Source organism: Coloeus monedula, assembly GCF_965178545.1.
Source record: "Coloeus monedula genome assembly, chromosome: 13".
Classification (NCBI taxonomy): Eukaryota; Metazoa; Chordata; class Aves; order Passeriformes; family Corvidae; genus Coloeus; species Coloeus monedula.
The window spans coordinates 17,785,976-17,810,988 of record NC_138793.1 but is presented as its reverse complement, the minus strand read 5'-3'; the positions used below and the strand labels follow the sequence as shown (position 1 = coordinate 17,810,988).

The following is a 25,013-nucleotide window of genomic DNA, read 5'->3' as shown; positions in this document are numbered from 1 at the left end:
ATCTGAGTCAGTTGTGACATCCCTTTGTGTGCTTTGGGTGGCAGCAGCGCTGTTCACAGAGTTTGACGAGCTCGGATACGATGAACACTGAGGAAGCCAGGCCAGTGAGGAACAGCAGGTCTGGGAGAGGAGGGAGTGCAGGTGAGCTCAGCTGGGCAAGAATCCCAGCCCAGGGCTTTTCTGCAGCTGGGAATTGTGCTGATGAACCTCTGGCTGCCCTTCCCAGTTGAGAATTAGGGACACCACTACAACAGACAAGTAACACCCACAGCTGGGATAGTCCCCTTGGAGGGTGGAAACAGGAATCCTTTGGGATCCCTGCCCCCTGCTTGTGACAACAGCCTAATGTAGACATAACACGGTGTGCTGGGGTGGAATTTGCTGATTCAAATTAAAATCTGTGGTGCATTTCAGCTGGGAAACTGCTCTTTCCAGAGGGGGTGTCAGCATAATGATCTGGGAAATATCATCATACAGAGCTCCTGGAAAGTCTTGGCATGTCTGCATTTACTTGCATTTATGTGCAGTAAATCAGAATTCAGAATCTAAGCTGGGATAATATTAAATACTGCTACTATTTGGGTACAGCTCTCTAAATACCCAGGTATAGGAGCTGTTGATTGGTTTCCCCTACCAGTGATGTGTTGGGAGCTAACAGAGCAATGGCATCTGCTTTCTAAAGTCACTTTAAGGAAAAAACAAACAAACAAACCATTATTGATTTTGCAACTTACCTAAAACTCCCAAATTCTCTGTCTGGAAGATCTTCTGTAGTGGAGGGATGTAGATAACAGCCAGCTGTCCCAAAAAGGACCCAAGCACGGAATACAAGAACATGCGGTTTCGGAAAAAGCCGATTTCAAATATCAACTTTGTCTAGAGCAGGGAAAAAAAAAATTAAAAGTAACTTTTCCCAATCTCTGTTGGAGCTAAATGTCACCCTGATACTTTACATTTCAACTCCATTACTTTTTAAGTTACATAAACACTAACTTAGAGCTGTATAATTGAAAGTGTAGTTGTACTTGAACTGTAAAGGATAATTTTATCTATATAAAAAGTTGATTAAAATCATACTGCTTTAAATTACAAAACTCCTTACTAGGCAAAATGCTGGTATTCTAATGTTTATGTTTGTGATTTGAGACAAGAAATTACTGCTGACAGAGCAATCTCACCTGAGAGCGACATGTCAGGGCGTTGAAGAGGTCAAAAAACACAAAACAGGTGAAAGTCATCGTTGTGGTTCGAGGAGTTATGCCCCCTTTTGGAATCTGGAAGCATACAAAAATTCAGAGGTTAGTTTAACCTTACAAAAATATGCCAATTCAATAGAAGAATTAAATGTTCCCTTTAATGAGCCCAGTCAAATCAAAGGGCAGTAAAACAAAGGAGTAAATCTAGTTCTAGCTGTTATAGGTAGCATTCATTTCTCTCTGCTCATTTTAGAGTTGATGATCTTATCAACCCTATTTTAAATTCTTAAACTGATGTGGACTTTGAGTAAAGAACGTTCTAAACTAAATTACTGAAACTTAAAGTAATAATTTACCAACAGCAATCCATTGTACTTGGCATTTTCTGCTGGGAAAATGGAAAGCTAGAGGGGAAAGTCCCTTAAAGTATTGATGACACATCAAGTAATAGGTTTCCCATTCTAGATTGGAAGCTCCAAATTAGAGGTAACAGAGGGAGGCAGGAGCAGAGCTAGGAGCTGACCCTGCTTTCTCAGCCCTCTGCCCACACTGATCCTTCCTGACAGGATGGATTCCAGAAATCCTTCTCATGTCCTTCAGAAACTCTTGTGCTCCATCCGCCCTGATGGAAACAAGATCTGAGTGCAGATCTCCCTCACCTCCTTCCAGAAGACAAAGAGGGTTCCACTGATGATGATGATTGCTGACATGAAGATTTTCAGGATCAGCGATTTGCTGAGTATGGTGTCTGTGATGCACCGGGGGGGCTGCTTGATGGTGTCCCTATCAACAGGTTCAACCCCCAAGCTGCCTCCAAGAGAAGCAGAGGGATGTGTTAATGAATGCAGGGTGTCCCCAAATGGACATCCTGAGAAACCAGGATGGAGCTGGAGGATGCAATTCTTTGGAACACAGCATGAATATTCAAGCAAGGTGACACAAGGCCCAAATCTGTCCATGACACTGCTGCCAAAGGCCTTTTCTGCATATTGAGCTGCTAAAATAACATTACATCATCATACCAGTATCCCACCTGAGAGTGAGAGCTAACTGTGAGAGCATGCATAATGTGGAAGCAGTAATTATAGTTAGCTGTTATTGTAATTAGCACTTGCATGAGGTTCCTAAGTCTTGTGATTTTGGGGCATATACCCACTATTCCCTGCTCATTCTACCAGCAGGTGATGCTCTCAGGATAACAGGCCATTCCTGGTTAAAAAATGGAATAGTTAAGTGATTCTACCATAAAGCAGGAAAATACAGAAAACCCCAAGTAAATGCGAAGTGCTTTCTGAAAGACCAGAAGGGAACAAAAGTGCAACTTATCCAACCACTGATGATGATTGATGAGGAATCACAACACTTTATGAGCCAAATTCACACATGCAAAAGCCAAGATTATTTTGCTCATTTAACTCTTCCATACCTCTGTGCTGGCGGCCCATCCATGATGATGTTGATCCATAAGATCTGCATGGCATTGAGTGGATTTGGTAGGTTGAGCACTGTTGAGAGGGTAATTAGGCTCAAAGCTGAAATACTCCTGCAAAGCACAGAAGAACATTATTCTGCAGGGCCTCACCCCAAAGGTGCTTTCACAGGAGCTGAAGCAAACAGGAACTTACGTGCTCAACTGGAACCGGACAAAATTTTTTATGTTGTAAAATATTCCCTTTCCCTCTTCTATTGCATTCCTGGAAGGGAGAGGGGAGTTAAGTAAAGAGCACTCACACTGTTTTACGTTGAGCTCCCTCTGACACTCAAAACACAATTTGTCTTTTGTAGCCCTTATTTCAGTAGAAGTTCAGAGCCCAGCTCAGGAGGAGGCCATCAATGCAGCTTCTCACTTACAATTCCTTTATCAACGAGTAGATCTGAAAACCTGGGCCAGGTTTTGGTTCATAGAGCAGGCCTGGACCTATTTATAGACTCACTGTACGTACTCTGCCCACTCTCTCTGTTATTGTGAGCCAACAGAACATTGCAAATTATGTTTTTCCTCTGAGCTTCCTGGATGAGGCAGAGTACGAGGTAGAATCATGAAGGATCATCAAGTCCAGCTTTTGACTAAAAAAATCTCTGATCTACCCAGACTTCCAGGTACTCTCAGATCCCCAGTTAGCTGCAGCAATGAGGAGCCAGGGCTTTCCGGTTAGAGGTGGCTTGGTCAGCACCACTTGGAAGGAAAGTCACTGCCATGTATGCAACTAAAAACGAGTCAGAGCCACACTGGGGCTCTCCACTTCCATGCCCTGCATCCTGCCTCATTCCCAGGGCTCCTCACGCAATAGGCTTGCTGCAGGGGACAGCCAGAAAGTAGCTGAAGAGCAAGAAAGTCACTAAACCTACATCACTTTTGAGAAGTCATCGTCCACGAGGATCATGTTGGCAGCCTCTTTGCTGACGTCTGTCCCCGCTTGTCCCATCGCGATCCCGATATCCGCGGATTTCAGGGCCACGGCGTCGTTGACACCGTCTCCTGTCATTGACACCACAGCACCAGCCCTCTGCAAGGCCTGTGGGAGGGGAGAGGTCAGAGGCTCTCAAGCCGGAAGACAAACAAGTCCTGTTGGCAATTTCAGAGTCTGTACTATTTGCTTTGCTCTTTTTGTATTGAAAGATCAGAAGTGCTGTTTGGCTCTGAGGGTAAAACAAACTCGGCACCACACCAAGGACAAAACTCAGAGCAAGAATTAGGAGATTGTTTTTTCAGGAGTGTAGGGAATCTCACAACTCCAGCAGAAGTTAGAAGAGGGGAGTAAAACCCTCAGAAATCATTCTCCTGATGTTATACTTGCTAATACCTCACTAGTGTTTTTCAAATGCCCAGGCCAGGCTTGCAAGAGAAATCATAAAATCAAAGAATCATGGAATATCCTGAGTTGGAAAGGACCCACAAGGATCACCAAGTCCAATTCCACAGCTAATACCTTCAGAGAAATAGTGCCAGTGCTCTAGCTGAGGTTTTACAGTCCTTTAGTTTGAGCTGATCCTGCTGGGGAAGACCAGGTCATGTAGAGAGCTGAGGCTCCCTCCCCCTTGTTTTTGTGAGGCACACAAGGAATTTTAGAGGCTCTTAGTACCTTTATTATTTTTAGTTTGTGCTTTGGACTTGTTCTGAAGAAAATGGAAACCTGAAAACAAAAAAAGGACAAAATAATAATCTCATATTAGATGGGAGCTATTGGAAATAGGCCTTCTTTATGTAACCAAAGCCATTACATTTTGGACAGTGGAGGAGAGCTCTGCCTCTGCCAGCTGGTCCAGCTCTTCCCCAGACATGGCTTTCAGCTTCCCATTGCAGAGACCAATATTCTGTCCTGCAAAGAAAAGAGATACTCACACTCTAAATATGAGTGGGTTCTATAATCCCAGCAATGCCACCTGGGTCTTTTAAGAGTCTTACACTGAGGTTTTGCCATTTCTGGTGCTAAAATAGCGGAATTAATTTACTGGAATTTGGCCCAGAGTTCATAGCTGCTCTATACTGCATTTAATATTTCAATAGAAAAGCAAAAACTCAGTGACCTTTAAAGCCTCTACTGCACACACAAAAACGATGAGAAAGCTGATTATTAAGGGATATAACATTTGACTGATGTGACAGACACACCACAGACCCCCAGGAAAGCAGCAGTTTGGTACCTATAGCCACAGCCGTTTCCAGGGCGTCTCCAGTGACCATCTTTACTGACACACCAGACTCAAACAGGACCTGAACAGCTTCTCTCACTCCAGCCCTTGGGGGATCAATTATTCCAACCAGACCTAGAAATGTTAGCTTGCCAAGTTCTGGACCTGAAGCCAAAGCAAGTACTAGTAATAGAGGAGAAAAAAAGAAGACAAGAGTAAATTGTTAATGATGTATTTCCATGCTTTAAAAGGAATATTTAGAGAAGATATTAAATTGCCTGTTTTCCAGCAGAAAAAGTCATTAAAAACAGATCTTTATTCATTAAAATCAGATCTGGTACAGACACAAAAATCCAGTCCACTTAAATAATAGTTTCTCTGAATGAGAGCATTTCTGTTTGACGTGTTTCTCTTAGGATTTCTTTCTTTCTAATTTTAAGCTGTCTACCACGTCTTCCCTAAATGCAGATGGATTAAATCTGGGCAGTGCTATGTTAAACCAGACACTACTAAACTACTAAGTTAAACAACAGCATTCCTGCAAAAACTTACACTTTTTTTAAAACCTAAAAATGTGAAATGTAAATTCAGTTCAACCAGTGAAGCTCCTATCATGTAAACATCCAGCTCTGAACATTTTGTCTCTGTTCTTGGAGCACTGCTCATTATCCTTCAATCATTCTTAAATCACTCCGGGATATTTTGCCAGGGGTTCATGTCAGTGTTGCTTTGATGGTGGAATCATAAACTGCAGCAGCTGCCTGAGTTAATCACTTCCCTTCAGAGCAGTGATTTGCCATTGCCACGAGGGCAGATCATTTGGATATTGTAAATCAAGCGCTGCACAGGAGCTCCTAACCACAAAGCACGGGGTGGGAGAATATGTACATTAACTGCCCCATCCCTCAGATCCGGCTGCCAAGGCTTGTTGTCAACTCCTTGCCACCTAGGAATGGTGCCCATGTTACTGTGGGAACACCTGAGATGTTTCTGAGGGGATGTTTCTGGTGATGAAGGAGGTGACAAGTGTGTAAAACTCCTGTGGGCTGTGCATGACAGGCAGTTGGGATCAGATCGACAGATTTGGGCCTAACAAAGGATTGAACCAAGCTTCAAACAGGAATCTCAACACCCAAATCCACATTTGGAACTCCTCTCAAACAGGCTTTTGTTGTTCTCTTCTCCAAAAGCAAAACTTGGCAGAGCAGTGCTTAGATCGGGCCCAGCACAAAGCTCTCCAGTGCATCACCCAGACCGTATCCCAGACAATCACAGCACTCCATGGAAGAGAAACATTCACATTTCCAGTGCTTATTTTCAATTCCTTTCAAACTCACTAATTTGAACCCAGCAAAGAAAAAAAAAAGATCAGCCAGCAGACCTAAGATACGGCTCTTGGCACTGTGACAAGTGTTGGGAAAATATCACAAAAGTGATGCTAAGAACTGATGGCTTTAAACTGAAAGAGGGGAGATTTAGATTGGAGATTAGGAAGAAATTGTTCTCTGTGAGGGTGGGGAGGCCCTGGCACAGGGTGCCCAGAGCAGCTGTGGCTGCCCCTGGATCCCTGGCAGTGCCCAAGGCCAGGCTGGATGGGGCTTGGAGCAATCTGGGATAGTGGAAGGTGTCCCTGCCCATGGCAGGGGTGGGATGAGATGAGCTTTAATGTCCCTTCAACCCAAGCAGTTCTGGGATTCTGTGATCACTGAGCCTCTGACCATCCTAACCATGACAGAGCAGGAAAGTTTTAGGCCAGATAACCTGTAAGCTTAAGGGACACAGACAGTAAGGACCAACCTCGAAGTCCTGAGGAGCCCAGTCGCTTTTCCTCCTGCTGGTAGAGGGCTTTCTGCTGGGGCGTGAGTGCCAACGAGATGCCACCGCTGTTGTACAGAGAGCAGTACTGGATAACTTCTTCAAAGGCTCCTTTCATGAAGTAAATATCTTCCTGATCCTTTAAAGCAAGGAGAGAATACACTTTATAAAAAAAAAAAAGAGCACAGTTTAAATGAATAGGTCTGTAATTGTAGGTAGAGAAGATTCTGTTTCCTCTTTTACCTGTTTCAAGAGATGCCCAGGAGCATCCATGTATTATGGATAGGATGGGATATTTTTGCTCTGCTCATTTTTCATGTTCAGCCCTCACAGACAGCATGGTAATGAAAAGGTTGGTGAGTTTTTAAACCAGAGCACAGTATCAGCCAAAATGAGCTCCCTAACCCAGTAAGGGATGAATGACCAAACACTGAATCCCTCTCTCCCTGTCAGTTCTCTCTGAAAAGCTTTTGTTTTCCTGCTCAAACCACTGTATGGAAAGTATTCCCTCCTCCCATTCAAACAGTTTTGCAAGCTAAAATTCCACCCAAGCCGGGAATGTTGAGGTTTGTTCCGCTTTCTCCCAACATAGTTAACTCCTGCAAACATTATTTGCTGAAGAGATACCATTTCATGCCCATTGTTGAGGTGCACAATTAGAAACATGAAACCAGCCCCTGCCTCTGTTTGCTTTACCTGATTTTTCAGTGTGCATTTCACAGCCATCCACTTCTGCTCGGAGCTGAATGGAATTTCCTTCTTTCTTACATAAATGTCCTTTATGTCAGCTAATTCCATCTGAAGCAAGGTAAAACAAAAAGAGCACTGTAAGGCTGGACGTTGCCAAAGCTTGGATATATTTTCCATATCACAAGGATTGACTGTTGACCGTGTCCTTCCAGGCTGTCAGATCCCACAGAGCTCAAGAGAAAACACGAGCAGAGAAAAATTCATATCTCAAACTCAAAATCTTTTGCTTTAGGTGCCTGCTATGGGATAAATTAAACTGGAGTTTGAAGCTTGACCCCTGTTAAATTTTGCAGGAATTAGGGACCTGACATGCCTTTTGGTGAGAGGAACACATCCATTCCCCAAACCTATGGCAAAGCAATGGGATGAGCAGATTTCTGGGTTTCTTTTCTGGGTTATTGCCCAGCAACTCTACTTGAAAGAAGAAAGGAAATAGCAAACAGCTGAATGGTCAGTTGTGGATGTGGTTTTGAATTATTTCCTGATGAATTACACTCAAAAAGCAATTCACAACAAAACCTTTCAGTCCAAATCAATACACTCTTGCTCCAGCAGCATGTGTGATTGTTGCAAGTGAAGTGGGAGAGACTGGAAGCTACTTCTGATCACCTTCTTCCCCAGCTCCCACCAAAACAAAAATTTAAAAATAAATATAAGAAAGACAACCTCCCTCATATTCTGCTATTGCACAGCTACTGAATGCCAGAGCAGGAAGAAGGTCTTAATTCAGCATTTAGGGAAATGGAATGCCATTGCTTGAAAAAAGAAATTTAAAAAATCATGATTGCAGTGCTAGAGTTAGTTACAAGCTTTAAAAGCAGGAGGTAAGACCAGATGTTTGGAGGTGCATCATTTCATCAGGGACCTCCTGTGCTCTACAGCCCACCCGAGGGTGAGGCCTCAGGCTGGGTGACACTGCTGAGGTGATACCTTGAGGTGCTTTACAGCTCTGCCTGGCAGTGTGAATGCAATATTCATAAAACCATCTTGTTTTACATAATCATTACTAGGAAAAAAGTGAAATCTAGCAGATGACCCAAAATGAGGGTGACCCTCTGCCATGCAATCTGGCCTGGCCTGTTCCTGCTCATTTTTAACTCTTGCTTTCCTCCCGGGCTCTTAATTGGCATGTGCAGGAAATATAAAATGAGCTGTCCAGTCTGAGCCCAAAAGAAATGCATAGCCCAGCCTAACTGCAGGATTAACCAAGCCAAAAGAGGATTGCTGTCAGCACAGAAGCTCAAGGAAAGAGTCCATGACTAAAGGCTGACTGGGAGAGGCAACATCTATGACCTTGGGCAGAGGAGACAAGGAAAGATTAAACCAGTCTGGGGAGCTTAAAGCAGTCTTACTCTGCTGCCAGACCTAACAAATCCAGCTGTTATTTATTTACTTATTTTAATTTCAGGAAAATTTTACACTCTAAGGACCTTACCTTCATTGCCAGGGCAATGAGAGCTCCTTCTGTGGGTTGTCCTATCACACAGTTTTTCCTGATAACGGCGTTATTGACTACACAGCCGGCCTAGAGAAAGGGACAGCTTTACATGGTATATTTTTTTTCATTACTGAAGTCACAGCTTTTTCATCTCTTTAAATGAAATGATGAAAGATTGGGGAATGAAAGGAACCACATCCCAAAAGTTTTGAGAAAAGATTTCCCCACGGCAGCATCTCTTGAGATCAGTTCTTGTGTTTTCTAAAGCCACTTAATCCATAAGATGCACCAATATTCTGGTAAAATATTATGCTTTGGATAAATTAACATCAAGAAAACATGAGATACATCTAATGAGCTTGATATATCATGAAAATGAAAGCTCAGTCTCTCCTACTGTTGTTTCTAATGTGCAGTAGGAATAAAATGGGACCTAATCTCCATTTGAGATTCCAGCTCAAATCATTTCACCACCCAAACATTCACTCCAGCCTCCAGCTGAATGTTAAAAATTTTATGTAAAGCTCACACAAACCCAGAGGACATCACAATACATTTATAAATGGACTGTGTAGCTGGCTAATGTCTACAATCTGTGCACGTTAAAAACCTGACTGTGGTAAAATGTATTGGTCTCTCCTCTGGCAGAACTGTATTTTTATCCAGAATATCATTGCCTCCTGAAGCTGATGGCTCTGGTCTCTCTGCATGTCTTATGATCACTGCCTTTCACCCATAAGCTTCAGGAATTACATCACACTCAGTCTTTCCATGAAAATGTTTTAGCAAGACAGTCCATTTTAGAATTACAAAAGTGGGTTTTCTTCACACTAATTATCCAAAGTCATTTGTGCATCTGAAAATTGACTGTAACTAGGATATGCTGGTTCATAATTTATACTTACCTCCACGAGTTTCCCAATAGAGATGTTGGAAAATTCTTTAAGAATCTCCTTGGATGGCAGAAGATAAACATTTCCTTCTCCATTGTAGCCCACCCCGCTGACCTGAGAGAGGGAGAGAAAGATGGGAAATTTCCTCTGTACCAGTCAGGAGTGGGCTGCAGATGTGTGCAGGGGGCTGCACTCAAGAAAATTCTCACTTTTAAGGAGTGCAGGGATTCTTCTTTCTGTCTGAAAGCAATGCTTAAAGAAAAGGCTGCAGACAGTGACAATATCACACTAAAATGGCTTTATAGGGACAAAAGGAGTCAATTTGTCTTATAGGGAGTTTGTTTGCCGTGATTCCACAAGTCCCCTGCAGCTCAGGGGAGAGCTGCAGCCCTTTGGCAGCAGTGCAAGGGGTTTGTTCAAGCCCTGCCCTCCTCATGACTGTCCTGTCTCTCCTCTGCCACACATTTTGCATTTTCCCCTCACTTTGCACAGAGAGGAATGAACCAAGCAGAGAATGAAGCTGCTCCTATAATAAATATTCCTACAGCCAGGTGGACCAGCAAGGGTCAGTGGCAGGTTTCAGCACTTACAGTAATTACAGCTGATGCCAATGGACATTTCTGTGGTACCTGAGTGGTTTTTGTACCCTCAGCCTCACCTCTGCCTGCCCCAGGGCTGCAAAAATCCCTTCACTTGAAGGGAATGTGCAGGAAACTGCTTGGTTTGGGGCTGGCCAGCCTTCCTCATTTGGGTCCAACTGAACCAAAGGCAAATTCAGTGGTGCTGAATTCCCTCAGGAAAGCCTGGATTCCTGCCTCATCCATACCTCTGCCTGGCAGCCGTCCGAGGTCACGAGCCGGGTCACTGTCATCTCGTTGGCAGTCAGAGTGCCCGTCTTATCTGAGCAGATGACATTGCAGCAACCTGGGGTGTGGCATTGAAGTAAAACCTTATAAAATGAAGGCCTTGTTGCCTTTATAAAATCATGGCTCAGGCACGTTAAACAGCAGAAGGAGAAAACAGCCACATATCTGCACCTGTTATTTTTCTGACTGCTTATGCTATAGGTAGCCAATGGTATGTTGTAGTCAGTAATAGCCAAAGAGTCTGTTGTAGTAGTTTAGCAGCCAGTGAATCTGTAACATGAATGATAACATACAAGAAGTGTACAAAAGAGGCTGCTTTGTTTAATAAATGGCTTTTTGGCCCTTGAAAGAGGCACTGTCCGTGTGTGTCGTGACTGCCCCAACAGCGACACTGAGGCAGGAATGGTTTTAATCAGAACTGATCAATAATGCAGCCCAGCAGTGAGAGTGAGAAGAGGGAGAGCAAGTTTCACTGATGTGGTTTAAACTGCACCGGTGAAAGGGAGAAAAGATCAAGAAATGGATGAGCTGCCTAAGAAGGAAGGAAAGGATTTGAGTGCACATTGGGGCATCGGGAGCATAATTTGGGTGTGAGATGTGGTAGGAGCCATCCAAAGAGGGTCACATTGTCTTGGTCAGTGTTTCTGGGATGCAATATCACAGAACAGCTGCTCTATTCCAAAAAGACAGCCCCAATTCCCACTCTGCCAGTTAAGCCTTGCTTCTCTAAACCAGAACAGCAGCCCTTCCCTGCCTCACCAAGGGACTGGGAGAGGAGGTGGGTTAAAGACTGCTACAAAAAATACTCCAAGATCAACACCTAAGAGCAGAAACTGCCCCTTTGCTCTGCCTTGTGCCAACCCTGATCCAATAAGGCACATTTTTCCAGAGTCCATTTACAAAGTGCTGCAAAAGGGTGAATTAGCTGAGCCACCGCATTCCAGATAGTTTCCACTCCCAAGAAGGAGGGAAATTACTTTAATATGAAACAAGAATAAGGCTCCAGCTTCCTTCTGAGTCTGAATATCTTCCTGGCTGTGGAGGTGATCACAGTGCTCAGGCACAGACCCCCACAAGCATGATGACTTCTAGGTAAAGACCTGGAGAGAAAATAAAGCGGATTGGGCTGTAATTAAATGAAGCACACTTTGGAAGGATTAGCAGAGAGCAAAGCTGTGATCTCCAACACCCCGTTTTTAGTTACTGATAATTAAAGAAGAAGGATTGTTTTTCTCCTCTTCAGAAGTTTAACAGACAGTTTTGGCTGTGCCTTCTCTGCACCTGCAGGTCTGCCTCTGTGGGCGCAGCCCTCCCAGAACGAATTCCCTCACAAGGGAAAAGCTGTTTCAGATGTCCTGGGTCAGGGCAGACACAATAAAATCAGGGTGATAAGATTCCTTAACTGCAGAACAAACACAGGCAGCTCAAACAATAGCAGTGTTTCCCAAAAGGACAGGTTTTAGCTGCAGGATCTGGCCATGCAGCAGATTTTGGGAACTGCAGAGACCTGGCTTGGTATTTATTGTGCATTTAATGAGTGGTGCTAAATAGGCACTGTGTCTCCTCCTTCATAGCCCTGCTACCCTGACCCAGGTCAGAGCAGCAAAGCCTGCAGCACAGCCACCTGGGAGTAAGGGACAATTTGAAGATAAGGGGAGGTGGAAGAACAATTCCATCCCAGTTCGTTCTGCCCTGCAGCTGTGAGGATGTGCTGGATGCCTTCTCCATCCTCTCTGTCCCTCTCTCCGTGACTTTTTGGGTGTCAGGGAGTTGGCCACCACCCAGCCTGCAGAAGGATAAATGGCTTTATTTATGTTGCCAAGCTTGACTTGAGGGGCTGGGAGGTTTTTTAGCCAGACGCTGAAGAAGTGGACAGGACAGATCTGCAGGAGGATCCCAGAGCACGGAGAGGAAAGAGAAACAAAGATTTTAACCCAATACGTGTCTGCAGAGGGGCTCTGCTCCCCCTGGGCTGGACCATTCCAAGCACGTGCCTGTGTTCATACCACAAAATAAGGAAAAGGGTGAGAAATACAGGGTAAAAAATATATTTAATTCTGAGTGGGTTGCTTTGTCCTGGTAAGACTGTTCCAAATTTATTTCTCTGGATCTGACCAAAGCTCTCAAGGCCAGCCCAGACTTTGGAGCTCAGATTTTGGAGCCTGGCAGGTGACCAAGCCATGTGGCCCCTTTGCAGCCTTACCTAAGGTCTCTACAATGGGCAGCTTCTTCACAATCACCTTTTTCTTGGCCATGCGCAGCACTCCCAGCACCAGGGTGACGGTGACCACGATGGGAAGGCCCTCAGGGATGGCAGCCACAGCCAGGCTGGGGACAGCAGAGACACAACAGCCTCAACACAGGGCCCAAACCACAAGCACGGACCCAAAGGTGCCAAAGGGACATTCCCAGGGCTGAGTTTTCCTAAGGGGCTCAATGGGATAATCACTGGGGCTGCTGGCACACTGCAAATACAAAAGCAGGACATTTACCCAGCCCTTCGACCTTTTTCTGGATGGTTGTGACAGAGCAGTTATTTTTCTTCTTTACATTGCCAAAGAGCATTAATTTCTGGCTAAGCAGGGACTTAGAGGCTGGATTTAATTTCATTTATTTAACTTTCTGAGGATGGGAGTTGAATATTCCCTGGCACCAGGGCTCACACGTTAGCCACTGGCTCCTGGCCACATGCAGCCCCTCACCTCCTCTCTTACCTCACTGTGGGGGGACAGAACCAGCTCCCCAGATGTCTCCACCATCAATCAGAGCAACACCAAAACCTGCAACACCTGATATGCTGGAAAAATCCAGCCACAGTCTGTATATTTGATATTCCTTGGGAAACTCTGAATGCTTCCAGATAGGTGCAAAATGTAATCACGGACGGCTTGCTAAACCATAAACTGCCCCCCCAAACTCAGGATTAACCACTTTTCTTTGCCACCACATCCCCCTGGGAGACAGGAAGGTGGCACTGAACCAGTTTGGCTTCTCTGTTGTCTCCCCACCTGGGATTTTTTTTTTGTTTCCATAGAACACTTTTTTTTTTTTTTTTTTAAGAATTGATTTTAGAGCCATGACAACACCAAAGTAACAGGTTTTATGGGCACTACTGAAAACACATTTTTTATTATGTTTGATTAAGAAGCTGTGCATGCTTTTTTATGCTGTGTGAGATGTGCATTCCTTTCTTTAGATGTAAATCCAGTAGGAACAGCAGAGAGCAATATTTGTTGTTGGTGCACTCCCACTAAATACATAGCACAGATAGGAAAGGGCATTCGCAGCAGGATGAGGTGGAGATGCTAAGGAAGATTTTCCAGATACCAGTTTACAAAATTAAACAAACCCTCAAGCTTGGTTTTGTTCTCCTCCACTCTGTTTAAACTTCACATTAATTTCAGCAGTGCAAGAGAAATATGTATTTATGAAATTTTTATGTATTTACTCAAGCTCTCCTTTGTTTTGAATGGGAAGTTCCTTGGGACATTTCATTAGAAATCAAAGAGAAGAAGTCCAGTCCTCACCTGACTCCAATGGTGAACATGCTGAGGAGACGCTTCCCTTGCAACCAGCCAATGAGCATTATCAAACCTGGAGGGGGGAAATGAGCTGGTTAAAAAAAGTACTTCAGAAACCTCTGACCTGTTTTAGCTGTTGTTGCAGAGCTAAAAATGCAATGAGGCACCCAGGTCTCTCATTCAGTGGTGTCTCTGCTCGAACCCCCAAGGTCCAGGTGACCCACACCCACAAGTGCTTTTGGGAAAGCAGCCCTGGAGCACGGAGGGGTTCCACAGCCAACCACGCTGGTGTGAGCATTGCATCCCACTCACCAATTATCCCAAAGGAGAACAGCGTGAGCTGCTTCCCCAGCTTGTCCATGCTCTTCTGCAGAGGTGTCTTGGGAGTCTGGAAAAATTAGAGGTTACTGGGTTTTCTTTGGTTGTTGTGTGTGATGAGAAGATGATGGCCAGCCCAGAACAAGTGACCCACACAGTCCTGGTTATCAATACATGGTCCCTGCAGTTGCCTTGTGCTTTTCCCACCCTCAGCCCCTCAACAGGGTCTGTTGGGCACAGCCTGTCCTGTCCTTCTCTGTCAGACACTTTGGTGTCCCTCAGTCACACGGGCATCTTGTGGCAGAAGCAGAACTGAACCCAGAGCACTGAACCATTGGGACTGCTCCTGCTCACAAACTTGTATCCAGGACATCCAGCATTTCCCCAGACATGGGCTGTGTTACCTCCTCAGCCTGCATCATCTTGAACACCTCACCAAACTGGGAATTTTCACCTGTGCCAATAACCACACCCTGGAAAAAGGAAAAAGAGAGATGAAGGTGAGAAAATATAGAGAATCCCAGACTGGTTTGGGTTGGAAGGGACTCTAAAGCCCATCCAGTCCCACCCCTGCCATGGGCAGGGACACCTTCCACTGTCCCAGATTGCTCCAAGCCCTGTCTAACCTGGCCTTGGGCACTGCCAGGGATCCAGGGGCAGCCACAGCTTCTCTGGGCACCCTGTGCCAGGGCCTCAGTACCCTCACAGGGAAGGATTCCTTCCTAGTATCCCATCAAACCTGCCCTCTGTCATTCCCCCTTTTCCTGTCATTCCATGCTCACACTGAAAGAATCTGCAACCAGTGCCCAGGAAAAGACCACTGATGTCAGGACTCACTTTTCCCTTCCCGTACCGCACCAGGGTCCCCATGAAAACCACATTGCTCAGCGTGGTTATGTCCCCAGCTTCCAGCAGCACACTGTCAGTCTTGTTGCAAGGCTCAGCTTCTCCAGTAAAACTGGATTCATCCACCAGCAGATCTGTAACCTAATTAAAAAGATGCATTTCTGGCACTGTTAAGGAATTTCCCAGCCAGGCTTGTTTACAGCTGTATTTACCTCTATGAGCCTGAGGTCTGCAGGAACCCTGTCACCCACAGACAGGTAGATGATATCTCCAGGCACCAGCTCTCGTGCTAGAAGGTGCTGCAGTTTTCCTTCCCTTAGGCTGCATGAGGCAAATGGAAAAAAGAAGAAAGGGAACCAGGCTGTGAGGTTTTTATTCGTTCTGCAGGCTCGGGAATGTGGCTGGCAAGAAAGCAAGGAGCCTTGCCCCAAAGAGCTTCCAATGTAAATAAGAACAGAAAAATCTTCATAGCAATGAGCAGAGGATTATGTTCAGTTTGGGCTCAGTTTTAATTTGTAAACAGAATTTAATTTGCAAACAGATGGGCAGGTTATGGATGATTTATATTTCATAAGTGACTTAAAGATTATTTATACAGTAGAGAGGAGCAACAAGGAGTCATGCTTTCATGCCTTAAATAATGAGTTGCAGATTCTTGAACCTAAAAAGAGGCTTTTTAAAGCTAGAATTACCCCTGGCATTCCACTATTGCATTCAGAGTGGAGCCTTCCAGGCAGCTGGATGCTTCTGGTGTCATATCATAAATAAATAAAGTGCCAGCAGTGGGGTTTGTAAGCTCCAGGGTGAACTTTGGACCAGTGGAAAACCCCACACCTCTTTGGCAGGGCAAGGCTTCCCTGAGCCTCACAACTTATTTCTGTCGGCTGTGACAAAACTGATTTGCAAAGACATAAACAGGCAAAATGTTTCCTGTAGTTTTGAGCACTGATAACAAACATCAAAGCCATGGAAAGCGGTGTTTGGTGCACCCTAAAGCTGCTCTGTGGGCTGTGACCTGGCTGTGCCCGTGCCCGACACGTGGGTACAGCAGCAGGTAGGACAGGAGCCCCAGCCCAACTGCACTCAGGTGCTGCTTTGTGCCCATTTCTCGGGGGGAAAAACTACCCTAAAGCAAAAAAATATATACATGGGTGAGCTTTTTCCTGCCTGGGGAGACAGTGGCGTGCAGGATATGCTGCAGGGATGTGGAGCTTTTCTGGGAGCCTCCTGTCTCTCAGCATTTACTTAATTCCACTGGGTGCCTACTTCTTATTTCTAGTTTTTCTAATTTTTTTCCTAATAATTACAAAAAAAACGTCTAATAATTTCTGATCATTACTGATTATTTCATCCCCCTTCCCTGTGACCTGTGGCTGCACCCACTCACGGTGCCACCCCTCCAGAGACCAGGTCCTCATTACGTGCACAACAGCCCGAAATAATTTTCTTTTCCCGTTGGTCCTGCCCTCTTAGCCCCACTCCCTGCTAAGCCCCTGCTGCAGGGAGGTCTCACCAGTTGCACTCGGGGGGCACCAGCTTGTTGAGTTCTTCCAGGGATTTTTCCGAGCGATATTCCTTTTAAACAAGGAGGGAAAAGAAAGCCAAATTACAGGAGAGGTCTCTTTGCTGACAGCCATGGCTGCGGGGCAGAGCTCTGGAAAACCCACCTGGATGAAGGCCACAGTGACCACGATGAGCACAGCCTGTGGGCAGAGAGGGGTTACAGGTGTGGGCACAGAGAGACGGGGTGGGATGCAGGACAGGGGACACCACCATGGGGATATGGGGGACAAGGGGCACCCACCGTGGGGATGGAGGACAGGGGACACCCACCACAGTGATATGGGGGACAAGGGGCACCCACCATGGGGATATGGGGGACAAGGGACACCCACCGTGGGGGTATGGGACAGGTGACACCTACCATGGTGATGCTCGCGGCATCCTCGTACTCCTTGGTGATGACACTCACCAAAGCTGAGGCCAGCAGCAGGAGGATGAGGGGGTTTTTGAACTGAGAGCACAAGAAAAATATGGGATGAGAGGTGCTGAAGCCGAGCTGGCTGCAGACCCCATCAGGAAGGGTCCCTGTCTGGTTTGGCTGCAGGGACCCTCCTTGCATCGTGGTCAGGCTTCTGCAGTTCCTGCTCCACAGGTGATGGGTGTGGGTCCAGCAGGACCAGGCTCACCCCAAAACACATGGACTCCCTCCCTTTCCCCCTTTTTGTCTGCCTTTGCAGACACACAGCACAGAGCTGATTCCAAAAGCTTCTTGATGCACAGCAAGTACAAACAAAAACTTTATTGTCATCTTAGAATCTGAAACCAGAAATCCTCTTTCTTCTTCTTTTTCATTTTTTCTTTAATTAATCTGCTCAAGTCTTCACTGGACCGAGGGCTGTGGGAGTCAGGTGCTCACTTGTTTCACTTTTAAACAGAGACTTTAAGGCCGCTTTTCCTACCTGAGAAAATTACAGCTCTGTTTAGCTGATGTGGGAATTGATGGAAAGGAATTAAATAGATAAAGATAAATCTGCCTGCTTTGTGCAACAGATGTGTGGTGATGCTCAGCAGGAAAGCCAGGATTTAAATTTATTCCTTGCTGAAGCCAAAGGTGAAAGTCCCTCCATTCCTCTTTAGAAAACCGAGGCAAAGGGGGATGTTTGCAAAAACAGCAGCTGGAAAAAGCCACAGCAAGGGGCTGCTGAGGGATGATGCTCAAGTGCAGGGTGTGAATGGTGCAAGACCAGAGGCACCAAAAGGTTGCAGGAGGATCGGAGATGCACCGAAGGATCCCTCTGGTGTCCCTGTGGGAGAAACTGGTTCTGAAGGCTGAGCAGAAAAAACACCATCTCACTTTTTATCAGGAATAAAAGAATCCTTGGAGAGACTTAGTGATGATTACCAAAAGCTAAAGAATATCAAGGGATAAACCATGAAATAAAAATGAAGTCTTTCAAAGCAACTCAGATCCTCGTGATTCAACTAAGCAGGAGGAAAACCAGTCAAATCACAGGTTGGAAATGAAAAATAAAAACAAACAAAAGGCCCTTCTTGTCCGGTTAAAAGCTCTCAAAGAGAGCTGAAAGATGCATTAAATACTGATGAGAAATAGTTAATAAAAGCAAAACCCAAGGGTAACTCATCTGGGGAAAGGGAAGAGAGCAAATATCACTTTCTGCCTGGCTTTCTGGGGGCAGCTGGTGTGAAATTGTGGATGTCAACAGCACATGGCACCATGTATGAACGTATCTGTCACTGCTGTATCACTGATAGAGACCCCAAAACTCCCCTGAGCTCCACAGCTGCCCCTTTTCTGGAGGGATAGCCAAAATCAGAGCATCTTCCTGCTACCACCGGCTCTCCTCAAACCTTTCACGATTTTACCACTTGCCTTAAAGGGAAGAAATACCCAGCAACCAGGCCCCTGATCTACAGCATTTGATTTGTGGGCTGTGTGGAGATAAACAGGTTCATTTCTGTTTGAAGATGTTATCTGCACCCTCAGTGAGCTGCAAAGGAACCTCACAATGGTTTTCCCAGGAGAAGGAGCAGTTCCTGTGTCCAGGGCACAGCCTGTTCCAAGGCTCAGTCTCTGGAATTACAAATCCTGAATATTTCAATGCAGACACACGCTCAGAGCAACCCAGCCAGGTTTTGTTTCTGCCAAGAAATGAGGATCTGTGCAGAAAATCCTTACCTGGTCCAGATATTTCTTCCATATTGGCTCGGTGTTCTCTACTGAAAATTCATTCCAGCCGTGTTTTGATCGGCGCTGGAGCACGGAAAACTCAGAGAGTCCAGTTTGTAAGTCAACCTAGAGGGAAAAAAACCCCAAACCCAACCCAAAGATTACATATTACAGTTACAGAAAACTTATTAAGGCAAATTTATATTAAACCCCTATAAGCAGACTGGGCAAGATCTTCATGGCTCAGTCTCCCGTGAAAAAATAAATCTGCCCGTTGTTTTTCTGTTAAAATATGTATTTTTGTTAAACTATAAAATTTTACCATCAACCACCACAGAAAGCCATAGAGCGAGCACAAGTTAATTTAAAAAAATGTGTATTTCCAAAAGGGAGAAATCATATCATGGATGACAAATTAGAAATCTAAAATAGTAAAGGAAAGAACTAATTTCTGGTTGCACTGTGTATTTAAAGAGAAAATAAAAATAAACACACCCTGACAAAATTCAAGGGAGAACAAAATGAGAAGGGATAAAATCTATTCTGCCTGGATTTAAAAAATAGTGAGGTCAGAAATTAAAATACAGCCAAGCACTAAAGCTTTCCCTGATGGTGGGGACCCTCAAGCCCAGAAAGGAGAGGATTCATCCCACAAAAAGGCAGCGGGATTGGGCACTCCAGGAGTTTGCAAGTCAATTACAGACTGATTTTGCTGCTCAGGCCCTTCCCACAGGCAGATCCCACATTCCCAAAGACCTGCACAAACCCTTACGTTTAGAGCTCTTGCCAAGTCCTCCTTGTGGCATTTACAGGCGTCCTTCGGGGGCAGGACCGCCAGCTCCTTCTCCTGCTCGATTATCTTCAGCTCGCACTCCTCACGGGGCTGGGTAAACAAGACGAGGCAATCGTTAGGCGAGAGCACAGATAATTAAAGCTTTTCAGCACCTCCCGGCTTCTTCCCTTAATCCCATTCCCTTCCCTCCCCTTGCCAGCTGCGTGCCAGCCACTACACCACTTCCCAAATCTCAGCGCTTTAATACCAGCTCTAAGCAATCCTGATCCCAGCCTCAAAGCCCGGCTGTTCTCGTAGGGGGAGAGAGGTCGTGAGGAGCTGGGGAGCCAAAAAAGAGGAGCTCACGGTGCTGATCAGGAGAGGTTCAAGCTGTGCTGTTTGAGGTGTCCCATGCCAGTGTCTCACAGCCCAGACTCGATGCTCAGAGCAAGGAAAACACTTTCCCCTTATTAAAAACATAATAAACGAGCTGAAAACATGAGCTAGAAATGTGAGCCAGAGGGAGAAGCAAAATCTCCTCTCCCACCTCCAGGGTTGCTTTGCTCCACCACTGACTCTGCAGCTGCCTCCAAGCAGGATAAAGCCTTCCTGCCCCATCCAGGCAGCCCCAGCCCTCAGCATCCCAACCTCTGCCTTTCAATTTCCTTCATTTTCTTCTCTAAAATGCACTTCCCAGAGCAGCAGCATTCCCAAAATCTCTGCCAGGCCCAGGCTGTGACCACTACTGCAGGCTGAGTACAGAGAGGGAGAAATCTCACCCCTCCCAAGGGACAGGAGTTCCATTCCCTTTTCCCTTCATTCATAAAGCACAGGAGTTTGTGTTCATTAAGGAACCCCCAGAGAGCGTGGCAGGAATTCGGCTCCAGCTCCCCACTCCCAGCACCCTGGAATGTTTGCTGTGGGATGCACTCAGGTCTGGCTCATCCTCCTGCACTGGTATTTGGGGAATTGGCCCTGCCATGAATATTCAGGAGCTTTCTAGGAACATCCAGTGCTTTGCAATTTAAAGCCTGAGATAAATGCAGGAATCATAAACACAGAAAACGTCCTTGGCTGTTCTCTCATGGAGCTGGTTTCAGTCTTGGGGCTTCTGGAGAGCTCGGAGCATCTCTAAGCCCTGCTCCTGGAGCAGGCTTTAGCCATATCCATCTGTGGCAGCCCTCTTTTATGGCCATTTCCTGACCCACAGCTCAGCTGCCAACACCCCCCTGCTCCCAGTGGGAAAGCACAGGAGTCTGTGAGCGCTTGCTCTGGGCAGGGCTCATTTAGAGCTGTTTTGTCCCAGGAACAACCTGCCTTTCCAATCCCCCAGCAATTTGCCCAAGATCTCCATGGATTTTCGTGCTCCCACGTTTCCCCCAAGCCGGTGACCACATTTTCCTTGAAGAAGCTGCAGTGCTGCTCCCCTTTTTGAGCCATCCTAGCACCGAACATCACCCTTATTTCCACATCTCCTTAACAGACCTTTCTAGAAGGGACAAAAATACCCCTTCCACATTTAAAACTCATGATTTATGTCCCTGTTTGTGTGCCCTGGTTGTACAAATGCATCAGTTCCCTGTTACTTTGTTGACATCCAGACACTGAAATCCCAAGAGCCACTTATGGAGACGGAAGGGTTTGGTGGGAAGAAAACACAGGGATAGACACATCCCTGCATTCATTCCCATCCTGATTAATGTGGCCTCTCCAGGCTCCTCTGTGCTGCAGCTGGCACACACAGGTATCAAGGTACAGCTCTGCCCTGGAGGAGTTTAAATTTTAATGAAAGCAGCTGGAGGGAAGGAAGGGACCTGGACACGAGGATAACATGCCTCAAGTCCCCAAGGACACCAGGGGAAGCAGGGCCCAGCTCTATCAGCAATATTTACCTTCACAAAGGTGTGGAGGAAATAAATGACAAAGGCCTGGGATGTGCCTGAGCCATCTGTGGTTTCTCTGGAAATGCTGGCAGCTCCCTGCTCCTGCCAGCCAGGGCCTGTGGCAGGAGCAGCTTTATTGGGATGAGTTGTGCTGCTGAGCCTACGCCTGTCAGGGATTGCCCCTCATGAACGTGGCACAGCTTTCCCACCAGTTCTGTTTTGCAGAACAACCCCTGCAATGCACAGGTTGGAAATACATCGGTGGGGCCCCATCTCCCTCCTGCCCTGGATGTGCTGCCAGTGCAGAGCCCCTGTGACCCCAATCCCACCCCACCCCAGGGATGTTGGGCACCAGGCAGTGTCCTGTGCCAATCTCCTCATAAACAAACCTCTCCTTGAGCATTACTGGCTTTTGTGTTTACCTTGCAAAGCAGATGTGGGTTATCCACAATATCCATTTACATTTATAACCTTTATCCTTTCGGCACAAGAGCACAGACTCCATGCAGCAGGGCAGGAAGGAGTCACAAAAGGGTAATTATCAGTTTATCTATTGCTTTGCAAGATCAGGAGATACTGGAGGCTGTAAAGAGCAGCTGGTGTGGCTGGGAGCCACCTTGGAGGTACCTGAGCATCCTTCATCCTAAAACAATCCCTCAGTTGTCCCACTGAGCAGCCCATGTGGAAGAAAGGGAGCATGGGGCTTTCTGCAGAGCACACAGCCCTTTTTGTGTACTCTGGCAAACAGCCCAAAATACCAGTTCTCGGGATTTTCCCCCACCTCTGCCTCTGCTGAGGCTTTGCATATCCTTTTCCCTGTCTTAGGTTACTTTGGACCAGATAATGGACTGCAATCCAGAGTGGGCTGGGTTATTTAGTCTACATGAAGCCCTTCCAAACATTAAACTTTATCCCTGCCAAAAATATGATAAATAAATCAAACCATTCTCTCCAAAGAGACTTTTACATTTCTTTTTTCAGGTGGACATGGAAGGAAAAAGACCCATGTTCCAGGGGTGCAGGCAGAATCCAGAATCCAGCCTTGAGCAACCCTCAGCCCTCCAGCTGAGGGGCTGCCTTGCTGGCCTTCCCTATCCAAGCTCCTTTCCCACCCACCACGCTGGTTTCAGCACCTCCCACACAGCTTCTCACTCCCCTGTTGCACATCTATCACAGAATTCCAATATTTTTTACATGAAACAAAGCTCTGGTCCCCCTGCTTGCAGATAGAAACTCCAAAATAGTCCCCTTCATTGTTCAAAAGGCCAGAGGTTTTCCAGTAAGGCTGATTTGAAGCACCCACCTCAAGAATCCTGCCCTGGACTGTGCCTGCTGGGGGTGACCATGGTCAGAGGGAAAGGGGGATGTAAAGAAGCAGTGCCCAGGCTTTTCTCCCTCTGTCACACACACAAGGATGTGTGACTGTGCACGTGCACTCACTCTGGGATGCTCAGAAGAAAAATCTCTAGTTGTTCTTCAGATTTCTGCAGGAAACACACAATTCCCGTAAACTATAAATCAGCCCCACAAAAATTCCCCTGGTTCTGGATGGGGCACTGCAGCAAAGGAGTTAAACCATGCCCAGCAGAGTCTGGACACAGGCTGGGCATGGGCTTTGATGTGCCAGGTGACTGTCCTGCCATCTCCAGGTAACACCACGGCCACAGGTGAACTGGCCATCACCCCACTGGGGTACCAGCACTGGGGCTTTCCTTCACAGCCCAATGTGGGCATTTATCCTGGCTGCAGTCCCATCAGATCGCCTGGACTCACACCCTCACACCTTTAAGACCGAGCACAACGCTTTGACCAAAATATTTAAGATCTACAAGGTTCTATTTTCAAGCAAAGAAGCAAAATGCCATCAAGTAGGGGGAAGATGAGTCATTTACCAGCCTACACCATACCCTGAGAATAAGTTCTTGATTTGCCAAGTTCCCATTTTCATTTTACACTGCTATCTGCTTCCTACCCTGTGCCAAAGCTCTCCTCACCTCACTCTCCTGTTACACACACCACTCTCTGCATAGACCTGAGCTAAAATTCAAGAGGGGTTTAGATTTGGAAGTAAATACCTGTCACTATTTATTTTGGCACAGCATAAATGGTGCAGCCTAAGAACAAGCCAGAATAATTGCCCGTGGCCTCCTGCCTACGTGCAATCAGAAATCTCAGCTTCCCACCAAGCCAGGTTACAGAGACCTTCTGTAACCTCATCAAGATCTTCTTTTCCTGGGATTTTGAGCTCTGTGTGAGCAGTGCAGAGCAGCATCACCCGATGCAGTGCACAGGGGAAGAGTTCAGTGTCTTATTTTCTTCTCCCTGTGACACTGACCCGCCCCACACCGGACAGACAAGACTCAGAAAGGGGATTATCTGAAATAATATCTGGGAAAGGCCTCAGTCAGTCAGGAAAAGCACATGAATCTCTCCAAGTGTGTGGATGGAGCTCGTTGGGATGGGAGTAAGGGCTAACCCCATGTGCCAGAGGAATTAGACAAATGGGGTTCACGTGGCAGAGCACCCAACCAATCTGCCATGTGGCAGAAAAAATGGGGCTTGAGCCATGGAAACCTTGTGCTGAGCAAATAGCCAGATAATCCCAGACCAGAAGATTTTGTGGCAAAAACCCAAGGAGAACAACAAATGTGTCATCCAAAGCACCACTGGCCACCCTTTGGTCCACCTGCACCGAGGACAGGCAGTGCAAGCAGGGAGGGGACGTCAGTGCAGCATTTTTCAGGACAGGAAAGCAGTATTTCCAGGTGGACTCTGCAGGTCTGAGCCCAAACCCTCCTTGGCCACTGGTTACCAGCCCTGACTGCAGCAACAGCTCAGAGCACAGCCCGAGGGGCACAGCCCCTCTGCCAGTGACCAGCACTGGTGGCAGGGGTCCCCTGGGGACAGGGGGAACCCTGCTTTCCATTTCCCCTGTTGTGCCCACTCTCCAGAGAGCTCCCACGGCCGCGCTCCAGGGCTCTCCCATGCGCTTCCTTAGTTTGGAAGCTCCTCAGAGCAGGGAACAAAGTTTCTGGGCAGGACTGAGGCCTCAGCTCCGTGCCCTTGGATCATTGCATAGAAACAAGGCTCCCCATCACTCCCGGCCCCTGGCAAACACCATCCACCTCATCCCCCTGCTGCCGGGAGCCGCTCGGCTCGCCCGGAGAGGGGACAGAGCAGCCACAGCGCTCTCGAGTTACCGGTGGGACAAAGCAGGCGGAGTAGACAAAAGTAACCCCAATCACACAAACTATTTCAGCAGGTCCAGGCAAGAGGCACAGGCAATCCTCACCTCCTCTTCCGGCTCGCTGCTTCCCAGGGGCTGATATTTCTGCACGAAGCGGAGGAGAGACCTTTTCTGGAAGAGTTTGGTGAAACTTCCTTCGCCCAT

The 25,013-nt window shown here is 46.5% G+C and overlaps 1 protein-coding gene across 1 annotated transcript; it reads right to left on the bottom strand.

Annotated features, from left to right (window-relative positions):
• Nucleotides 1-7: 7 nt before the first annotated feature.
• On the bottom strand, nt 8-25,013 carry ATP2C2 (ATPase secretory pathway Ca2+ transporting 2; the record flags this gene model as incomplete). The annotated part of the gene is made up of 27 exons (XM_082289888.1): nt 8-120; nt 735-876; nt 1,179-1,274; nt 1,856-2,003; nt 2,623-2,739; nt 2,822-2,890; nt 3,546-3,712; nt 4,280-4,330; nt 4,419-4,516; nt 4,842-5,012; nt 6,627-6,783; nt 7,341-7,442; nt 8,830-8,919; nt 9,738-9,839; nt 10,552-10,649; nt 12,795-12,919; nt 14,119-14,185; nt 14,425-14,500; nt 14,835-14,903; nt 15,268-15,417; nt 15,489-15,597; nt 16,790-16,851; nt 16,944-16,979; nt 17,201-17,290; nt 18,977-19,093; nt 19,740-19,850; nt 24,915-25,013. 27 exons carry the CDS (start codon nt 25,011-25,013, stop codon nt 8-10), a joined length of 2,832 nt encoding a protein of 943 aa, XP_082146014.1.